The sequence below is a fragment of the Temnothorax nylanderi genome, unplaced genomic scaffold (genome assembly GCF_030848795.1).
Source record: "Temnothorax nylanderi isolate EJ_2023f unplaced genomic scaffold, tnyl_v1.0 TNYL_tig0306_pilon, whole genome shotgun sequence".
Lineage (NCBI taxonomy): Eukaryota > Metazoa > Arthropoda > Insecta > Hymenoptera > Formicidae > Temnothorax > Temnothorax nylanderi.
Genome location: NW_027249368.1, coordinates 88,589 through 112,417, shown reverse-complemented (window position 1 = coordinate 112,417; position 23,829 = coordinate 88,589). Strand labels below are relative to the sequence as shown.

General features: G+C 35.8%; 1 protein-coding gene across 1 annotated transcript in view; it reads left to right on the top strand.

The window, feature by feature from the left end:
- The window catches only part of Lim3 (Lim3 homeobox protein), a 60,947-nt gene that overhangs the window by 5,498 nt on the left and 31,620 nt on the right, over positions 1 to 23,829 (top strand). Inside the window, exon 2 of the mRNA XM_071719680.1 lies at positions 11,037 to 11,081. Coding sequence (XP_071575781.1) covers positions 11,037 to 11,081 — 45 coding nt within the window. The remainder of the gene's footprint in view (positions 1 to 11,036; positions 11,082 to 23,829) is intronic.

Here is a 23,829-nt window from a genome sequence, read left to right as displayed (position 1 = left end):
TTAACATCGAAAACAATTTACGCGCCGAAGCGCCATGATTATAACGGCGAAATTAGTAAACGCTTGGACAATTGCGCCGGTCATGGTAACTCCGATCGTGACTTAGCTTCTTCAATTTACGATGCGTATCGTTTGACATAATTTCTGCACTCAATGACTCCGATATCGCGCAATATCGAAACTGCCTTAAAATTCTCGCCTAGTCATTACGTGAACAGTGGCCGCTTTTTGATAATGTTTCCATCGGCGATCGATAAGATTAATAATCCCTATCTAAAAATTCGCTATCGCGTCCATGGCACCGTCTTATTGTTTCTCTTTATCGATTTTATGACGTCGTAAATAGTGAAGCCAGTACGATATTTTAACAAAATGACGTCAAATATTTGATTACCAGCACTTAAGTCCCCAGCAACGAAATGTCTTTGACCAAAGTTTGACTTTAAATACTGAAGAAGTCTTTTGCGAACAGTTTCATATTAAATAGTTAAAATCAAAATTAGTTTTAATAAAATTCTTTGCAAATATAATATATTTTCCTTAATTTTAAAAACAAAAGTTTATAAATTTAACATCAGATCGGTAATATACAATTGAGTTTTTAGATTTCGTATTATTTATTATTATAAAATTATATTAATCAATATCATAATTCACACACAGAGAGAAAAACATTTTGGAAAATTTTTATCTTAAAAATATTGAATATTTATCTTGCCGTAAATCGTCTGAATGTAATTTTACTCATATGAAAATAATAATATACAAATTATAAAAAATATTTATGATTGTACGCGCGCACAAGATTCTATTCTTTCTCTTATCAGAATATCTTGGTCTTATTAGAACTTAAATAACTAGATGTTACATATTTTAATTTAATCGCAGAATTGTCGTCCATATGTATATAATTTTAGAATGTAATTTATTTTAAATTTAATTAATCCTAAAAAAATAGAATATATAGAAATACAAATATAAACTTAAATTACTTAATTTAGAAACGACCAAAACCCATGGTCGAAAAAGTCTTGACGATTAATCTGACCAAAACCAATGGTCGAATTGTCACGACATTAGCCAAACGTTGTCGAATATAAAAATAGAGTTTTTCTCGTTTATTAATTATCGGCGAAACAAATACATATACTTTCTGTTAAATTACTTGGTTATAATAAACTTTAATCATATGGTATATAGTTTAAGTTGGTATAATTAGGTACAGTGCTGTTTAATCAACTTATATTAACGTTACGGTGTTATACGATAGTTCTACAAGATTACAATATTACAAACTTTTGATTGCAGAATGCAATAAATGCCTGTGTAGCCTCTATAAAATTTATTAATTTTTTTTCATTTATAATATATAGGAAATAATTTAACTCTTTTTCAATACATTGTTAACATATTTTTAAAAATCTAATATTTGTTTTATTACAAGATAAAAACTCGCTTTACGAGAACTCACACTGTAAATTTATATTATTTAACAATTGTATTATATTATACTTTATTTGTCTTATTCAATAACGGTCTCTCTTTATACGATCTTGAAATGACGTGGAAAATATTTCATATCTTGTTATCGTGAAATAAACTACATTTGATCGGTTGTATTCAGGGCCACGAGATATCATCTTTGTGTACAGCTAGAATAACATCCGCTATTTTTAATGTAAATTGTCAATGGCACACTTTATTTTCTGACATTGCAGATAAACGTTGCTTCTTGATGCAAAACACATTCGTATCGGAAATGTATCGAAATAAGACTTTATTTGTTATGAATTTTAAATTTTTTATATAATAATCGAGTGAAAAGTAAGATTGATTATCAGGTGCTGGGCGAGTCTTTTATTATCTTTTTCTACATTTCTGAAATTTCTTGAATTGTTTATCCTTTGTAATTCGAAAATCGTTGCTTTATTATTTCTGTTAAGCATATACTACGATTCCAAATCGATTCGAGAATCAGTGAAGGGAAATGCAATGTAAGACCACTATATCATGACGTTATTTAAAAAAGACACTTTTACTTTTAGCTCCTCACATATATTATAGGAATTATCAAATAAATATTAATCAGCCGAGGATGATGTTAGACTTTATAGATCTTTGCTCGGCTCTTACTCATCTCACCTTAACCACATCACTGTCCGCCATTTTCATCCTCCTCCTCCTCCTCGTCCTCCGCCACGCGCACCTCACCTTGTCCTCTGAGTTATTCATCCAGTCGATCTCGGTGAGTGGAGCAAGGTCGATGGCTTCCTAAATTATGAATGTCCGCGGCTGGAAGACACGACCTCGCGGCAGCGACGTAACGCCGAGTCGACGACCGATTTTCCGAATGAATATTCACGGCGGATCGCGCGAGTTTAGCGATAATTAAGTTCGCCATCCATAAACAGAGACTCGTGACCCCGTAACCCTTTTAGGATTCGAGAATGTGAGTTATATTTTACGCTTATTACGAACCGAGGAACTAGGACCGGTGGCTGTTGGGTGGTTCTTTTAATTTATCAATTAGGGTAACGACTGACTCAGAGCTTCTCAACTTCGTTCTTCGACTATGTCGACTCAGAAATAATAATTTTTATAGATTATATCTTTCCTAATTAACATTTAAATTTAAAAATATTTCTAAATATAAATTTAATATATATATATCTATACATATAATATTACTAAAATTAATAAATTTCTTTTATTTCAAAAACATTTATCGTATAATTTCGATTAAACTGCAAGAATCTGTCTAGAACAGATATGCTTGCTATTTTAATCTACAATAAGATTCAAATTTTCTCCGAGGTCCGTTCCGAATTCTAATCTTCGCATTCAGCGTCGAACGTGGTTCGAAATTGACTTGTTAGAAGAAAAACTGAATACATCTTCAAATCCAGTCGGACCGATTATTAGCGTCATAAGCACGATGTAAGGATTAACACCTATCGCGAAAAGGGTGGACTCCAACCGGTCGTTTCGCGACCCGGAGAAACCGATCAACCTCTGGCCGGCTAAAGCGTTTCTAGGTAATAAAGAGAGCGGCGCGGAGTAGTTCGCGGCTCCGCTTTTGTTAAAAGGGCGCGGCGAGGGTGGCGGATATTTTAATAAGGTAAGTGCTGCAAGGCCGGTTGCTATGCCATTGGGGCGGTTTAATCATGTAATGTGTTCGGAGGCTCGGCCGTCCCACAATCGATATACGGTATTGCTTCGGGCACGACGTGGCGCGTACGTACGAGGCGCTTAAATCCTACACCCGACCTAGAGCTAAACTTGCGAGCCGTGTAAACTGCGTCAGAGCCACGTCAAAGCCCGGAGAGAGAGAGCGAGAGAGAGAGAGAGAGAGAGTGTGTGTGTGTGTGTGTGTATCTCGTTGCCAATAAGTCTATTCTATTTAGCTCCTAGAACTTCTTGCACAGTTCATCTTTTCTCTTTTTCTCTCCAACGTGAAAAATAAAGAGGAAAGATGAACCGTGCAAGAAGTTCAGCTAAAAAGAACAGGCCTATAATTTTCGTGCTGTTGTGCTAATCGCAGCAAACGCTATCCGGCAAGATTTAAAACAGAACTCAACTGAGGACTTCATGTTACGTAACAATCGTCTGATCGACTAATACGAATGTGATAGGTCCGCGCATATTGCTGTGTAGATTTTTTTATGATGTTAAAAGTTCTGCGCAAAAATGCATAATTTGTCAGATCCATAGCTAATCCTAAATGGAACTTATATCAGTTATATCATCATTTTGACATGAACTATTAACTTCTCATATTGAGCCGTTTATATCTAAGAACTGACTTTGTCTCGATGTAACTTCAATTATTTGCTTCTTTTTACTCGCGGTCCTAGAAGAATGTAAAATGAATTAAACGATGGTATAATTTAACTAATTCTAGCGAAATACATTTTAATTAAAAAGGAGCAGAGCTGAAAAAGCAGAAGGCGGAAGGATAAAATCACGATAGGGATAAGACCATAGATTCCATATTTTAAATAAAATTGATCACTATTTGCTATAATTTTCTCTTTGAAACATTTAACGGATAATTTCATTGCTTTGGATATTATCTCGTACACAAGGGATAAACAAGAGAAAATCGCAAAATGAAATTGTCTCTCTCTTCTTCTTTTTTTTATGAAAAGATTGTCAGAAACGTACGTTGACAAGGGGGCGAAAAGCTCCAATGACGATGTCAACCAACCCCCGAGCGAAATGGTAACCATAGGAAACGACAGCTCATAGCGAATGAGGGCTGGTCGGCACGGGGATGAAAAGAAAATGGCGGACCGGTTACGGGGTAGCGCGTGGTATTCACGTGTATAGGGGTGGAGAGAAGTCGGTGGGAAAATGAGGATGAAGGTCGGTACCTTTGTTGCCGACGACGGATCGGCTTTGCCGCTTTAAAAGGGCTGAACCTTAAGGTTCCTACTCCGTATAATCGCACGCACTAACACGCGCGCGCGCGCGCTTGCAATACACGTTTACTTGTATACGTATACGAGTGTGCGTTCTCTTTGTATAGCGCGTGGTTGTGCACGAGGAGAACGTCTCCGAGCGCTTTGCGGTAGCCAAAGCCGATGATTGGACGAGTTGATCGTATTACGCGGCTGGGAGAAGCTCTTCTCCCTCTGGGGCTTAAATTCCTCGCGTCACTTTACGATGCCTACGAAGTATAGTTCCTGTAGTTTTTTTGTCTTCCTCAGCGAGATGACGTCGCTTATTCAAATTTCGCATTTCGAATAATGTTCGCAAATGCCTCTTCTCGCCAGATGGACCGAATCGCAATCGGAATCGGAAAATAAAATATCTTGCGCGTAACAATTTGTTTAATAAGCCTTGCATTAGCGTTGAAAATTGTCTTTTAATTTATTCGAACAGTGTTTGATTGTAAAAATTTTTTAATACCTTATTTAGCAAAGTACAATAAAATAGGGACGCGATATTAATTGATCATATTTCGCGATGTCAAAATACGTGTGCATGGAATAAAAATACTGGCAATTTTTCTCACATGTTCTATAATCGCGGCAATACCTTTTGCCTGCCTCCATTTTTCCTGAAAAAAGTTGCCTAAGTGGGAGAGGGAAATTGCTTTCCAAGTTTGAAAGTTCCTGCGGTAACGGCGGTTTTGCTACCTTTTTTTATGATTCGGGCACGGTTCGGGAAAACCGCCGAATCGGGAAGGCATCGACCGGGGCTTTTCCTATATATTTTCTTTCGTTTCCTTCGCTTTTCGTAACACGACTTTGCCCCGAGTGACCACTCGTTGTGATAGATCGATCTGGTAACGTCGTTAAATACCGGTTATCGTCCCCTTATTGCCAATCCGCGTCACTATAAGTCATAATTCGATCGTACCCGCAGAATAAGAGTATAAGGATCTAAGAGACAATTCCTCCGCGTTTATATAAAGAAAAAATTAATTTAATTTAATTATCTCTTTATCTCTATTTAAAGAAACGATTATCACGTTTTCCGTAATTCTTATGCCTACACGCTAAAATGTCTCGTCAAATCGATGAAAAAACGACGCAGAAACCTTTAGCGACGAAGAAAGGTCGACGGCATATAATATTTCCCGGCTGAAAAACAATTCCCGCGTACACGCGCGCTCGTGTTCCGCCACCCGCATCGGATTACGACATCTCACCCCGGGGTATTACGGCATTACGATTTTTTTTTCTCGCGCGTGGCTAACCCGAGGTCAACTCATTTCCGGCTTGGAGGACCGGCGACTAATCGAGGTTTGATCGATAGCTGTCTTTTTTCGAACGGTAAGAGAAAACGTCTAAAGATAGTCGTGGGATCATTGGGCCGTGTCATAATACAACGTCATCTTTTTTACGCACTTAAACGCACTTAAAAGTAATCTCTATCCCTTTTAAAAAAGATATGAAGAAATTATGATTTTTAATAACGAAGAATTTCAAGTATATATGTCTCTAATTTTAATTCTTTACTTTGTAATTAATATTATTATTATTGTATTTAAATTAATTATATTTAATTACTGTTTTTAAAAAGTCTTAAAAATGTCGTTGCACTTCGATTGTTTGAACACATTATTTTCACACAGAAAGAACGGTATGTTTTGCTGAAGTATCTAAAAATTTAACTAGATACAGTTTAAATACAGTTTAGATACAGTTCTAAAAATAATTTTGTTGCACCATCAAAATAATTATGTAGAACACTCAAACTGATTGCTAAAATGTCAAAATTTTTTACAGCTTTATTATCATACTTCAGCGACCTACTATAATTATTTTGATGGTGCAACAAAATTATTTTCAGATTTGTATCTAGCTAAATTTTTAAATACTTCAGCAAAACCGTTTTTTCTGTGTATAAATAATATTTTTATAAATATTGTACCGCACAATTGATATGTTCCTCTTCTAAAAAGGAGATGTGAAGTTTATTGTTGTCGCTTTTCCGCGATGCCGATTGGTTCTCTTGCTGCGCTTACTTCATTTGCAGCTGTCATTGTATATTTTGACAGTTGTGTGTATCAAGGAGTTAATAGTGTAATAGTAATAGCATAATGTTAAAGCTAAATAGCGCGCGCGAAGCGCGCGTCTGTAGTGTCTAGTCTATTAAAAAACGCAGTGTGAATTAGAACATCTTAATGTTAGTTTCAATGAAGGAATTACGTCAAGAGATAAGAACTATTAGTATGTCATTCTGATTGTAAACAGGCAGAAGCAAGCGATTCTTGATAAGATTAAGAACTGTACTTCAACTAAAACAACAAGAGTTATTTCAAACTAGAGCAACGAAGCATAAGTCTGCTTATAAACGTTCTATCGAAAGGAACAGCCGATTAAGCTGTTAAATTGTTATCAACAATTGTTATGGAATTTATTTCTTGGCTTCACTTTCCTGATAATTATGTATAATCTTTATATTTAAATTGAATTCATCTGAACAGCACACCGCAAAATTTATTTGAAAGTTACTTTGATATATCTCAATTTTTTTAGCAGTTCTATAAAAGAAATTTTATTAAAGTAAATAAATAATTAACTAAGGATTTAAATTTTATTAATAAAATTAAACAAACAATAAATAGAAAAAGGCATTGAGAGTGCAACGGTCGATGCGTAAGTTACCGTGTCACATTCTTTAATTAGTAATAAAATGCATAATTATACATCGATTTTAACTCTATTTTAAGCCATTTTTAAGGATCCGATAACAAGTAAAATAAAGCAATCTCACGTTCTTCGTCGAGCCACAAATACTTCCACATTGAATGGCCTAAAAAGTGTATTTTGAATGAGATTCGAGTGAAATTTTGGCTAATGATTACTTGGATTAATGAAGAATCCAAGAAACGTGAGAAGAAAACTGTAACTGTAAAATATCGAATGGTAAGTCTTAAGAGGAGGTAGTCGATAGAATTGAGTTAATAGTAAATTCAAAAGACAGTCGTGATATAAAAAATGTAAACATGGCTCAAAGTAGAACCGAAAACGTTCGATGTACAATTATATATAATTATCGATGTATAATTATCTTATCACTAATTAAAGAACGTAAACACAGATAAATTTTATTAAGTTCGTTAATATGCTGCAATAATCCACTCTGTAACTTCATTGAATTAAAAAAGAATGTTTTAACATTATATGCATACTGTAGTTTTCAATCAAGCTATGAACTAAAATTCTGCCAAAGTAAACTTCGTTTAAAATTAAATAGAATATAAAGCTTCATGACCTAAATACATAAAAAATGCCTCGTATATCCAGAAAAAATTTAATCCTTTTCAGTTCTTTGCTTATTGTGGACATTTGTAATTTTTATTTTATCTTACGGCAGAATGCTTTGAGTTAATTACAGCTTTATATTCATCTCGTTGTAACATAAAATAGAAACTTTAAGATAGTTTTCTCAATGAAAGGTACTGCGTCTTTTTTCTAGCAATGTACTAATTGTTAAAATGTCACTATTATTGATCATTAAAAATTACTAAAAAATTAATAAACTATTATTAAGTATTAATTATTTAAGAAATTGAATTTTCGGATGTGTATCGATTCGGCGATGTACTCCGAATATAAGCGGTGTGTAATCCGAACCGTTACTGGGATTGAGTTAGCGTATATACGTGGGAACGCAGGCCCGAGGCCTCGGGGTTGTTTTTCTTGGAGGCGTGCTCGCCGATCGCCTATCGCGGGTAGGGTAAGTTTTTCCATGAAGCGCTACACCGAAAGAGGAGAGAAACGGTGTTCACTTCTACGGCGCCACGTGACTCTTGCGGGACCAGAGAGTTCTCCTGTTTGTCGAGAACATAATCACATGCGTCTCTCTCTTTCTCTTCACAATGCATTGTTGGTTCCCTTCCCTGGTTGTTGCCACTGGGAGTTTACGCGATCGGAGATTAAGTGGCTCATGATGGGAACTAAATGGTGTTTAGGCCGCGTTTATGTAACCTTACGATTATGTCGCCGGCACACGGCGGGATTGCGTGGACTCGAAAGGACACGAGTCTAAATGTTACACGTTTTCCGCCACGCATTTAATCCAGAAACATATTTAGATATAAGCCACATGGGCTTTTATTTGATTTAGATTATAGATATGTATATTTTAGGGGAGGAGACAAAATTTTTTGAAACCATGAAGAAAGATAGCTTGAATAGAAAAATAATAATTTTCAGTAAATACAGTAAAAAAATTAAGATATCGCGATTATCTCATCAATACTAATATTACAGATCCAGATGTGAAAAATTTTTAACTACTAGAAAATTATAATTTTATTGGTTCTGTCCCAATTTTATACATTTTATCAAATATCTTTTATTGTTTATCATTTAATCGCGAACTTTTCAACAATAGCGAAATTATACGTATAACCCGGAATTAACTTTGATTAATCTATGCATGAATAAATCTTGATCGGTTGATATATAGATTGATTTGAAAGTATTATAATAGATTTTGATAAATAATACATTATAAATTATTATGTTTAAAAAAAATTTTTAGATTAATTTAGATATCTTTGCTACAAAAGTGCGAAAGTTGAAACTTCTATTTTTCCAATGTTTTCCTACATATATGTATAGAGCCGCAAGAAACAAAAACTTTCTAAAAAGAAACTATAGCTTTGTGCTTAACTCTTAAATTATCCCTCCGAGAGAAAACTCTTCTACGCAGAGAACTCTCATTAATTTCATCTTCCGTATATTTTCTTTATTTTTTACAACTTGATGTCGAGTGTGCTTACACGAAATTTGCGGAAAAGAAAGAAAATGTGACGTTACGGATTTACAAAGAATCAACGAATTACTTTTACTTTTTTTTTTAATTCGATGGCAATCTGACATCAAAATATTAATTATTATTAATAATAAGTGAAACTTTAACTGGTAAGTAATTTTCAACACTAAGCAACTATAGAGATATGTCATCTTCGATTCAATTGGTTCATTATAGCCTAATTGTGTGAATCTTTATACTTTTTTTCCACTCAAATTGCGCACAGATTATAATTATTTGTCGGCCTTAATGAAACACAGTTATTTATTAGAACAACAAGTTTTACATACTTACATCAATAATCCAATTAATTGTTATTGTTAATCGCTCGTTTTGAAGTTTGATCGAAGCTGCGTGGAACAACACACTTGAAATCTGCAGAAACTACGTTTTTAATGGTCAATGAACGTGATCTTACAATATGCACAGACAACAAAGAAACTGAAGAAAAAGAGAAACTGAGGAAGTAGAGCTTAAATACATGAATACTTTTACACGGATCTATTCCATCTATAATCTATAACATATTGCGAGCCTGATTAACAAGAATGTGATTATCGGTACTTTTCGAGAATTGATATCAGACGACTTCAAACTCGCGCGTGAAGTTTTAGATTTATAAATTGATAATATTTAGATAACTGAATAATATATTGATATACATAAAAATCATAAATAAAACAGGATACTATAGAAGCTATATGAAGGTCATCAAATCATTATATAATTAAACCGATATAAATTTTTAATATAAAATAGAAATTATTTGTGATATGGAAAATGCGTTTTAAAATATTACTTTTACTGCAATTTATATGCAAATTACTGTTCTCTTAATTGTTTCATTGAAAAATCCAAATTAATGTATTTGTCAGAATTCGTTACAATAATGTTATAATAATTATTAGCAAAGAAAAATCTTGTGTAATTTTTCAGCGGAATATTTTATTTCGCAATATCGTTATTTTGTTCAATTTCTCAAATATTTTTTTAACGATCAAATATTTATTCTCTATTTGTAATTAATCAGAATCGACGTAAATTACACAATACGCATACGAAAAAATATAATTATCGTATAAAGCACGATATGATTAATTCGCATGCGTGAAAATCACTTGGCAAAATATTTTTATACGCATGATACGATGGTATGATAAGGATTATCATGCGTACATAAGTAATCTAATAATTCGCGTTTGAAAGAGTGGTGAATCGCAATATTACGTCGCACGAAATATGTTAGAACTTGCTCGTAATAGCGGCGAGTAAATTATGTATTGCCCTGCCATGAGAAAAGTGCAGGCAAGTTAAAATGTTAGTGACGCACACAATGTTCTATAAAAAAAGTTATGGCGCCTACAACCAGTACAACCCCGAGATACGCAAACGGCGTTCGCATTCAGTGTCGACGCGCACTCAAATCTCTGGCAATCCCAGAATAGTAACGGTAAACTGACTTTTTTGAGGATTTTATAGAGTATTTTTTTATGTAATCCGTGCGACAAGAAGCAAAGAGATACTTCAATTAACGAGCATAAAATAATTTTAAACTTAAATTGGTCTGCAAGAGCTTGTTAGCAAATTTAATTAAATCCAAAATTTTGTTATTGCTATTATTTTATTGTTAAACAGTAACAACTACATCGTGGCACCGCCCGTTTTTCTTCTTTTTTTTAAACTTGGTTGCATATTGATAGGGGAAACTATTTTTAATTTAGCCCTTCAATTTGTTTACATTTTCTTTTCTTTTGTTTTAGAACGGAGGGTCAAAACGCCAAGCCGTTTTACTATCAAGGAAGAATGTGAGTGCTTTTTTTTATTTGACACTTTTATGTTATTTTCTACGATAAGTATTTCTTAGGAGCATCTTTAAAACTTAAACTAGGTAATGAACTGTTATTTTAATTTATTGTTAAACCTTAACGCTATAAATGCTAAAAGATTGAGCTGGCGCCAAGTGTATCACGCTTTTGTCTCGTCAGAAATAAATACAAGTATCCATCTTGCGTCAAAATTTGAATCTACTAAAATTATATCGCTTCCACTTAAATACCGAAGACAGCTTTTTACTGGAAAAAAGGATAAAATTGGACGTTGAAAATTGGGTGGAAGATAAACTATGTAGGGGAAAGCTAAGAGTGTGTCAATTTGCAAACGAGAAAGCCCGAAATGATGGTATCAATCCTTGAAGTAGTCTGTCGCGAAAAGGGTCACGAAACACACTGCGAGACACACTCGACTCTGTCCCATATGTTATCCAGAACACGTTCAACTTCGATCTATATAAGTGTCGACAGTTGGTCACGGGATAGTATTGTCGATTAGAAGTTACATCTCGAGAACTTTATTGTCCGATAAAGCCGTCGTCCACTTGAAAACATAATACTCGCTCGGAATGCGGGCGATCGTATAACGCGTTTTTATTTGAGACATACCATACGCATAAAAATATGGATGCATTGCAGAAGGGACGCTTTATTTCCGATGGTTCGTAATTCGAGGAGCATCGCTGCCCGGTCATTTTTGTTAAGAGGAGGAATCGTCGCGAGATTGAAGAGAGGCGAACTCCGTTCTTTGTACGAAGATAGAGAAAAAGTAACACAACACAGTCACCGCTCACGGTGTAATCCTTCATCCTGCGAAGCAACACGCGCGTGTCACCCCCTCCGGCGTACAGGGTGGTACATATTCATCGGAGGCACATGGCACGACGCGCGAGCGGGGCACCAGTTGTCGCGGCACGTTCCTGGCACGTGCGAGCACGTGGCACGTACTGACGAGTGGATTGTTCATTCCGACGTCTCTCGTGTGCGCCGATGTACGAGGATCGCCTTCCCGCTGGGTTTGTTGCCGATTTTCGTGGGCCGCCCGTTAATTGGGAATAATCGTTTAGATGGCTTCGCGGCAGACTTTATAGTTTGCTCGAACGAGGGACCGTCTCTGTGGGAGGGGAGGAAAGGAAAAGAACTCTCTGATTAAAAACGTATGATTTGTATCATTTCGTTTCAAATATGTCTGTTGCCTCTTAATTTTCAAATTATATTTATTTATATTCTTGATCCATTTTTTATTTGTTTCTATCGTAAAATTTGTCCCTGCGTTTTGAGGAATAACAAAAAAAAATGAAGAAAGGCTTCTTTGGGCAGAAACAAATAAAAAATAGATCAAGAATATAAATAAATATAATTTGAAAATTAAAGTAACAAAAGTTAAAATTAAAGAGGCCGTTGAAAAATAACGTATTTGAATAAGTGGTCGCAACAAAAAAGCTCATTGAAATACGCGTGAATTACGAATTCACGTATACGACGAAAAAAAGTCGCTTCGTGTGTCGCGCCAAGTTATATACTGTAGCTTGAGTTACGTAGAGAGTCAGTATAAAAGTGCTTACGTCGAATCGATAATGCGTGCTGGTGTTCACGGCTCCATTAGGATAATTGTACGCTCGCACCGTTTCTCTTCTCGATCTATAGCTATCTGTCTATCTATCTATCTATCTATCTATCTCTGCGTCTCTAGTCCCCCATAGTCGACTTTCTTCGGCAACCCCGTTGCCCTCTCCCTTCCCGGCGATGCGTAAGTGGATGATGTCCACGATAACATTGTGGAGGATCAGAAAATCATTAGGGAACGATATATCATTAAAACGTGAGACGGAAACTTGTCGAACGCATTAATGAGAGTCACGAACGCAGAAAAAAAGTAGACCAAAGCAGAATCTATATTGTTAAAAATAATTACATAATTACACTAGAATCTAGCGTTATAGAAAAATTAAATCTTTTTAAAATCAACTTTTAGCAAGAAAATCCAAAAATTTGTAAACTCGTGGCTTCTCCTGACTTAATGCATTTTCTTTTTTCTCATTTATCGGAAAATATATATTTTTTGAAATGTAGATTACACTTGAAAAAATCGAGCATAACAATTCCTGACGGTTTATCTCGCGCGTAATCGACAGTGATCATTCGTAAACGATGCCGTAGCAAAACCGTGATCGATCACGGTCATTGCTTCGCGGTTTTGTCAAACGGGCTATTGTAGACGAAATAGTTGCGCCCGGAACAATACTTGACGCGGCACTCCTACGCTCACCCAGAGAGAGAGAGAGAAAGAGAGAGATCCCACACGATCGTCCGTGGCACGCATTGCAAATCACGCGTAGATTTATGGCGGCACTAAATCGAAGCATTCCGTAGCCCAGTTCCCATGCTCTCGTCACGTAATCGTCCGTGAAAATGTCCGCTTATCCGCGTAAGTGAAATAAGCCGGTAACGGCGAGTGTGTCAACGTGAAGGAGTGCCGGCTATCGCACGGCCACATCGTAACATATTTCTCCTATTAAAAATGAAGAGACGTCGACATTTTTAACATATTTATAAGGTTATATGTGTATGTACACAAAATTACAATCAATTAAAATAAATGCAAGAACTGTAAAATTTAGTTAATTTTCAGTTAATTTTTTCTGAGATTGAGCACATCTATTAACACTAGAACTACCAAGGATGACCCGTTTGACATTTTTAAATAATTTATTACTTATATTTTTTATAAACATCTTAATTTCTGAAATTTTTTCTGACTTTTATTAAAATTATACAGATAATTAGTTTTATTAATTTGTTTTCTCTTTTTCTCTTTTCTTTTCTCAGATTTCTTCTTAAGGGGGGTATGTAATAATTTTTTTATATCAAAACGAACATTGTTTCAATTGTTGTCCAGCGTCAATTGTTCACCAGCGTTATCGCATACGTTCGTTTCTCATGGCATGGGCCTCTGCACCTCGAAAACGTTGTTGATTATTATTTAGGCGGAAAAGGAACCGCCCATGCTTTTACCGCGAAGTGAATAGACCATAGAGGAGGCGTTAAATACGACAAAACCATGACATCCGGTATAAGCACGAGTCGACACGTGACCTTCTCAATGCTCTTACGCCAAGTGCTCGTCGAGGCAGCTCGAGCACTATTCAGAACATCGTTACCACGTGTAACGTGTATTATTCGCACTTTTTTTCGCCTTGGTCGAAAATGCATAAACGCAGCTCCTCGATTTACGATATTCCCAGTGTGTTCGAACATAATGTATAAATATGATATATGAAGCCAAATATATATATAATGAATATACAGTTTCAGTATATTGTAATAAAATACGTGCCATGAATATAATTACTAAATTATGATAATAAATGTCGATAATGGGTAAAATTTTAGATTTATTAAATCTCGGATTTTTTAACTGAAAGTTCCAGCTCCTTCGATTGAAATATCACAAATAAAATTTTTGAAAAGTTTTGCATTTTTATAACATTACAATGATATGTACAATGTTATGATTACATTAAATACGAAATTTATATTTTTTCGACATTAATACATAATGACATTTAATATTCTGGCCAATTTACATGCATACACAATGAACATTAATTTCGTAATTTTCGTCAGATAATTTATAATTTCTATACAGTTCGCAGACGAGATGCGTATCGTTATACCCGTCAATCGATGCATAACAATATGATGAAAATAACCCGCAGATATTCAGAATTCGAGCACTGCCCGCATACCTCAATTAGAGCAATAAACGAACTCTGCGTACATCATTTATGGTCACCGCGTAGACTTATCATGGAGTTCAACGTCGTTATCCATAAATTCATATTAAAAACTATCATGATCATGTTAGAAAGATCGACGTACAATATTAGGTAAACACGATGATTTATGAGTGGCTATATTTTGAAAATTAACATGACGAATGCATTTCTGCATTATTAATAAAAATACTGACACGATACAAGTAAGAAATCATTTTGTGTCATTTTGTACAAAATAAAAATAAAAATTTAAAACATTTTAATTTCAAAACGTAAACTTTTGAATTACTTCTTAATTTAATAGGATGAGACATAAATTAATGGATAATATTTCAAACACAAAGCTCGAAGATGTTTTTATACTTATATACTTTATAACTTCGTAATTTAGAGCATTATTTGAACAATAGCGAATAATACTTTATAATATTTTCGACGTTCTATTTGCGTTTGTCAATTACATAGTGAGACGAGAATGAATAATAATCATCGCGCTCTTTCCCGGTCTCGTCTGCTCGTCATGGACGAGCAATCATCGCTCCTGTCATCGGGTCTAGGTGGAAGTCAACGCGTCACAGAGGAAATCTGTGAAGAAGAAAAACATATCGTCCCCTAATAGCCCTCATTGACAACCATAGCAAAGACGCGGCACGGTTTTGGGGTAGCGCCCTGTTTTCATTTCAATTTCTACCCCTTAGTGCCAACCCCCCGTCAGAGGCCAGATGGTGTACGATGCGGTTCTCTCTCTCTCTCTTTCTTTATCCTTCCCTCTCTCTCTCTCTCTCTCTCTCTCTCTCTCTCTCTCTCTCTCTCTCTCTCTCTCTCTCTCTCTCTCTCTCTCTCCCTCTCTTTTTCTCTATCTCTATCTGGCCTTACATATCCTATGTGCTTGTTCATGCCTCCCTCATTCCTTCCCCCCTCTTCCTCCTTCTCCTCCACCTTCACCTTCTCCTCCGTCATCGCTCTAGCTGACTATGAGAGATCGCTATGATTGAACATGTCAATGTTTGGTTTGGCTTATACCAGCCTGTAACGCGGTTAAACTCACCGGCTTGCTTTCGAGGGTTTGTGACAGTCTTGATTTACCTTGCATCCTTTGTGGTTTTCGTCATGCGAAAATCACGCATTATGGATTTTTAGCACTTACGAGTTTTTCCTCATATTTTTCATTACAATATATAATTTTACTTTGTTTGCATAAAACGATTATCTGCTATTGTTCGGGAAACAGCTACTATGTTTCTCGTCTCCGATTAAATTTTTAAATTTTTCCTTTTATTTTATACCTATTTATCATATACACCAGTTCTTCTTCTCTTTAAATTACAGGTAACATTTTTTGCAAAACTTTAATTTTAAAAAATGCTTATAGATAATTTATTTTTAATTTAAATATTTTTTAAGTCTTTTAACATTCGGCGGAAGAAAGTTATAGTTTCGGGCTACGATAAGTTTGCCCAAATTCGTCACCGCCAAGGACTCCTCAGGGGGGTGAACGGCGCGAGCCCCCTCCAATCCGGTTCTACGTCGTCTCGCGGCGGCGAGACGGGAAAACAAACCACGGGTATCGTAAGGGTGAAGTGTTTAAATTTAGACGAATGAAATAATAAGATCAAACGGTAAACAGCCACGGATGAAAGGTACCGCGTGCAAACAGAAGCTCCGCGAACTGGTGAGGGTGCAGTGCTCGAGGAGCGTACAAGCGCTTTCTGAAAATACATATCGCGATTCTCTCCGGGGAGTGCCGCGGTGCTTCATATATCGATTGCGGAGGCACAGGCTTTTCTCTTTCTCTCCCCTTTCTCTCTTTCTCTCTCTCTCTCTGCGGTCGCAGAATGGAGAGCTTTGGTAAACACAACAGCAAAAGCGACGCGCTAAATAATATTCGAGCCGGCCAGCGGGAATAAAATTTCATAACGTCCCTTTCCGCCGCGGGCGCGGTAGAGGCGCTTTACCGATTTATATTTAATATAACAGTCGAATAAAACATAAATTTTTTATACAAACGATATATATACGCTCGTGTACAATTGACGTGCAGTTAAATTTGTTTAATAAACGTTTATTTTAAAAAACGTTTCAATAACATTCGATAACATCAATTAAATTAATTTCCCTGGTGGGTATAGTGGCCATTACAATAACGTCTCGCTATAATTTCATATATTTATAACACGCACGGTGATGCTTTGGACGTAAATGAAAGCTGTATGTTGTCAGTAAAACGGGAAATAAGTTTGATTGTATAGAGAATATATGCAAGAATATATATATATATCTATATTATCTATCTATCATAGAGAATATATATCTAAAATGGCAGGAAAATTACGAAATAACACTATTAAAAATTAAAAGAGTTTTTAAATTAAATAAACCCTTAAAATATAAATATATAGTAAAAACTTTTTAAAAATATTTTTAGATTAAATTTAAATATCATTAATTACACACGATAAGTTACATAAAATGTAACAATCTGTTTTCTGGAAAAATATCAGAGATAGCAAATTTTAGAGATAACAAGATCCTTGATAGACTCCTTAAAAGAAAATTTCAAGAGTTTATTAACAAGTCTATATATTGTATCCAAAAATAGAAACTTTATTCAATAATTCATATCAAATCCGTCCAATTAACTCGTTAGAATTCGCCGACGTACGTTTGGGAAATCGGCTAGGTAGATCCTAGGCTTCACGTGGACGGCAGACAGCGAAAAAATCACGCGGGAAGATTCGGCGCGGCGTCGCCGGCGGGCGCCGCGGTTGAAAGTCATCCCGTTAATTACCGAGGAAGAGGCCGACAAATCATCGCGGGGCCGACCGCAAACCCCATAATTGCGGGCCTTATGGTTTCGCTGCGCGCCGGTGGCACGAGCCACCGCTTCCGCAGCTGACCCGGCCAGTCAGTCGGCTGGTCTATATCGGGAACGCAATATCCCGGAACACCCGCGGACCGTGGAAGCCATAATATGGAGCAACGCCCGTCCGGGCGCTCCACGGAACGGAGTGATTCACCAAAATGCACGACAGATGCGCGATCATTGAAAGATAGCTGGCCGGCGCGCCGCGGTATAGCGCTGCCTCGGAAGTAGCCCGATAACTTCTGGAAGCCTGCACGAGGACGTCGCGCTGTATATATGTTTTTACGCAGGGCGATCCTCGTGCTCGTTGATGCTCGTTAACCCCGACGGTGAGTCCAGCATGTCGCGCTGCTACCTGAAGGGGTGTGTATGCTTGCGTGAGGAAAAGAGATAAAAGAGGACGATAAAAGTGGTTACGCCTTTTCATTAGAAATTATAAGATTAAATTATGAAATATTTTAGTAACACACACTATAAAATGTACAGATATAAGATGTTAAAAGATATAAATGCGAATAAAACTATTAAGTTAATGCGCTCATTATTCATCATAATTATTTTTTAACTCTCTTTTGCTATAATACAATTAAAACTTAATAACGTGATCTTTATTTATACATCTAGAAGTTTCATTAACAACAACTAAACGCCATTTGCATACATAGGATATAAGACTTTATTCTTTAATGTCTTTTACATTAATTTAGCAATTATAAAGTCTCTTGATTTAAAATTAGAAAAAACAAAATTAAATTAAATAAACATTCTTTCCGCGTTGGCTAATTAAAATTCTAAATTTTTGACTGCAGTTAATTTAGGATAAAACTAACTTCTGTTCTCTCTCTCTTCCGCATCGACTTATTCTTATAAGAAATCATTGTTTTTTTTTCGGTTGTATCGCCAGTCAACAAACTATATTATATGTATATATTTGTATAGAACATGTACACCCCGTGCTGGTCGCATGCGTCGCGCGTGTGATAGTGTTTGTAGCTTGAAAATAAGGGAATCGCGCACATAATCATACGTGACAAGTGACGGTTCCGTGGAGAGAGAAAGAGAGAGAGAGGGAGAAACACAAAAAGAAAAAGAGCGAAGTCAGATCCCTGGCTTTTCGATGGGGGGCTATCCCGAGGGGGAGACTTACCCCTGTCGTATTCACGGTACACCCACGCACAATGAATGTCCCTAATAGGTACACGCAGTCCCTGATTAGAATCTAGGAAGCTCCGTTTTGCACGGGGAGACGCCGCTGACTTTTACAGATGGACGAGCATGTTCGCCCGAATGCCGAACTCAAATGCCGCCTTTGTTCCATCGCGAAGAACGGATCCCGCACGGAGTGATTAAATCCGGCTCGCTGCGCGGAAAGCCCTATATATAAATCAGTCAGTCTAATACCTACAAATTTAAGAAATAGAACGTAATTCATCCGCTCAGCAGCGTTGATACTGAGACTGCATCACGGTAATTAAAATTCGTTCGAAGAATCGTGCAATACAAACATATTGCAAGATAATATATATAAGCAGACGATAATTAAAACTATCAAACCTTATACGTGATTATTTAATTAAGTAATAATATTGTCGTGATGTTGCGCCCGACTGATATTGCAACGTACTTTTGATCTATAACCACTTATTGGACGGAGAAACAAACACAAGGTTTGAATTTTTGTGGTCAATAATTAAACTCTTAATCCTTTGTGCAATAATTTTTCATCGAATACATTCTCTACTTTTCAATTAAATATTATACGTGCAAATCGTGCAATATGCACCGTATGCATTCTGTGGACTCTTATTTGACGGTAACTTCGAGCTCAGAATTTTAAATTAATCAGCGAGTTATAGTTGACGGGTCAAAAAAAATAAGTACGCAATACTAGATATATTTTAATTAAAATACGCGTAAAGATTTAACAATTGCACGGAAGCATTTTAATTATATATTTTGTAATTTCTATTTATATATATCTTTCGCGTTTAATAAAAGTGTCGCGTACAAATCCGATTCGTGAAATAGACATCGCGATATATCATTACGAATAATTAATTAATAAATTAAATAATTGAGCCGACTTGCCAAATCGTAATTGTACACTTTGGCACTTATTGCATGCACTGACAGTGTTCCAATTAGTTACGAAACGAGAAGTAGCGCGCTGCCTGCCGGCTTGTGTCGTGTCATCTAACTGACAATGAGTGCAATGCCCTTTTAAACAATTTTTCCGACAAAAAAAACAAACACAAGACCAGCTTCGTACTTTTGCGATCAAGAAACTTTCAACACTTTGTAAAATAATTAGATCGAATTACGAATGCAACTTTTGCAGCATTTTATATGAGCTTATAATTTTACAATCCGTATGCTATTCTACAACTTAAAATTATGATCAATAGATTATGTTTATGTCATTAATCACAAGTTTAAAGTGCGAGATAAAATTTGTTTTAATCATAGTATTTACAAGGAATTAACTCGTAATCATAAATAAATACAAAATGTAGTCTCTATTGAAATTATTTTTACCGTAGCAGAGTGACAGATGTATCTTAGCATGGAAACATAACTCTTGCGTATGTATACTAATAGTTACTAACAACTTACCCATTAAAATAGAATTAAAATAAAATTAGCTTAATTATTAACAAAATAATTATAAAATCAGATATAGTATGGTATGGCCGCATGCGCCCCTACCAAGATGACACCGCACTAATTAACCGCGCGCAGGCTAAAACGCGCTTTCTCGCGAGCGCTCGGCCGCGCCGACTTAAATATATAAACAAATTCGACAACAATATTCATTACCCCGATCAACGCTCTCACTGATCAGTTCTCTTTGCCCCCTGCCGTAAATCCCAGACGCAGGTTGCGGATGTCTACCCCATGGCATTCGTGGCTCCATGCTGGGTGCGTCCGGATTATATTCCATATTAGAATGGTGGTTTCTTAAATGAGGTGGTGGTAAACTGGCAAGAGAGAGATCTGGCGGTGGTGGATTACCGTTAGGACCCTGCGGTGGTTCTGGTACCGTGGCCACTGGAACTGTTCCTGGAGCTTGAGCACTATGCGGTCCGAAACTCAAAACACGACTAAGTGCCACATCTTCCAGTACAACTGGGTCTGTGCCGTGATCATATAGGGACAAAGATCTCCCCTCATGCAGTATCCCTTTTCGTCAAAGTCTCTGCAACGTCTCTTTGCTTGTTGTTGAAAAGAACCTGTCTGATTATTTGGAATACTACTCGCGACAGTGACAACACTGCATATAATCGGACGACAAGAGCTAGGCGGGGTATACTTGTGGAGTCTTATTACCGTCGCGACTCGCAGAGTATATTTGATTGGTAGTTCTTCCAATCGTAGTGTTAAAATATAGAACATGCGATATTTGGTGGACGGAATATAATGACAAAATTTAAAGCTTGTGTAGCTTTATGAGTATATTTGATTTTAATGCATAATATAAACGAGAGTAGAAATAAAAGAAACCTATGAAATACGGTGCTCTTAACGTTAAGCAGATTGGATTCAATCTGAATAAGGATATCCAGTAAAAAAAAACATTAAATTAATGTTTAGAAATAGTGACTTTGTGTATTTCTTGAACGTATTTTAATAATATTACACACATATTTGAAAAATATTATACAACGAATATTTTTCAAATGTTACTCCGATATTTATTTCAGTTTAATGCAACAGTTCAAAATTCCTTGTAATTTGGACTTAGAAATAATGTTGGTAGTATATTAATGTTCTGTTGTTATATATATATATATAATATTTTTGCTTCCTCATAGAGAAAGCTTTGTTTTCGTGAAAAAAATTTTTTTCAGTTTTCTATGCCATGGCAATGTGTTCGGAATGTTCTAAAATGTCGAAAAATCACATTTTTACAAAAATGTGTGTGTACGTATGTACGGATTTGATGTCCTTGGTTGCTGTAACTTCCTCAAATTTTGAGATATCGGGCTATTTCTAATTCTGTTATATTCTTCAGTCTTTTCTACCCCTATTTGATATAAAATTCTTTAAGATTTGGTTAATTAGATCCAGCTTTATACGCGATTAAAAGTCCATATGCGAAGTCCATATATACATATATGCAGGACCATATAGCCTGAACTCCAAAAATCAACATCGATTTGACATTGTGTCGATTACAAAACCCCCATTTGTGCTAATAAGCTGACCCTCTATCAATTCATAAAAAGGTTAAATTTAAAATTTTAAAAAGTGTGCAAATTAAAAGAAATAGTGTACCTATTTTTAAAATGAATAGTTTTTAGAAGTTATCAAACTGGCAACCACTGACTTTGTATTTAATATGACGGTGTTAAACTTTAACACGGAGTTAAAACTATCAAAACTTATGCGATTATTTAACAGTTTAAATTTAACAAGTACAATTTTTCTACTACGATTCTCGTTCGTTATGCTTATCGTTAATCTCGGAAGTATCCATATTGTATCGAGAGGCTTTCGCAAGTAGTACAACACGATCCTCGCATGTCCTATCTTATATTTATGCAACAAGTTAAAAAGCGACGTTACGTGTAGATTGATCCGATATGAGCTGCACGAAAGCTACTTACCTGTAATTATTTTAATTGATCGTAATGTATGATTTACAGCGCACGTGTGTCCCGATACATGCAACAACGACATTCCGCATATAACGCGAAAAGCTAAAAGCTAAATTGCAAAAATATTTCAACTCACGTAACAGGCGTTTGTGTGAATGCTGTGTGGTAATTACTATTATACATCTTCCATAATTACGGATAACGAGTGTTTGGATACAGACTTTTATCTGGCGTACTAATTTAGATTTCGATTAATAAGGAAAAATAAATCATTCAAGAATTCGCTCTTTATATGAGATTCCTTTTCATACGAATATTAGCGATTAGTCTCCGAAATTATTTTTATGTATATCTACACATATTATAAAATGCACTCTCTAAATTTCTTGCACTCACTCCAAAAGAGTGAAATCTTACTCCAAAAGAGTGAAATCTCACCGGAGTGGCGCTATTCCCACTCCAAGAATTTTAGAGAGCAAGCAAGCTTTAAACTTAGATAATGAAATTTTATTTTTTAGTAATTTTATACAGGCTTTTATTATAATAGAATTTTAAGGGACACAAAATTTAAATTTAAAAAAAAAACCTTGCAAAATAATAGATATATCTAATTTAATTCTGTTAAAAAAAAAACGTTCTAATCTTCAACGAAAAGTTGGTTAATGAATTCGTACATGAGAGTATAACTCGTTGAATCCATTCAAAATCTCTCGGAAAAAATGGTCTCGCGCTGGGATGAAGGCTGTTTATTCAAATTTAAAATCATGAGACCGCTTCACGAGAGTATGTTGATCGTCTCCTTGAGGTTCACGGTTAAGAAAAATCTGTAGCACGTCACGACATAGCGCGGGGTGACACACGATGGTGCACACGCACGCACGCTTCGTATTATGGCTCGAATCGAGCACGGACTCGACATTAGGTCCTCATGGGACGTTATTACCGTAGCTATGATGCGTGGTGCAAATAGAGCGTATACGTTCGAAGCCCGAAAGCATTACGCTTGATTACCCAACCTGCCGAGGCATGGACGCCAGCGAAATCGTTACGCCTGTATAAACGCACGCGAGCCCCCAATTATAATGAAGCGTATAAAAAAATATTACCAGCGTACATACGCGGAATATATATTAGGAGGATATTTTTCAAGGCGTGCATTGAAATGTTTTTATTGCCGTTGAAGATGCGGATATATTGTAAAAAGATATTGTTGCTGAAAATTTTTTCTCCTGGCCCTTTTCAAATTGTTTTAAGTACTCTAATCTTTTATATCGTTCTATGTACCGTATATAGATATAGATTATGTAATGTGGGATGACATTTGCGCGCGCCATGTTACAAATTACCTAAAAGATATAATCGTTTAATTAAAGATATTATCGATTGATATTATTACTGCATAAGAATTAAAGAAATACAAACTTGAGATTGAAGATCCGTCCGCTTTCCAACTAACTGAATTAACTTTGTAATTAATTTTGTTG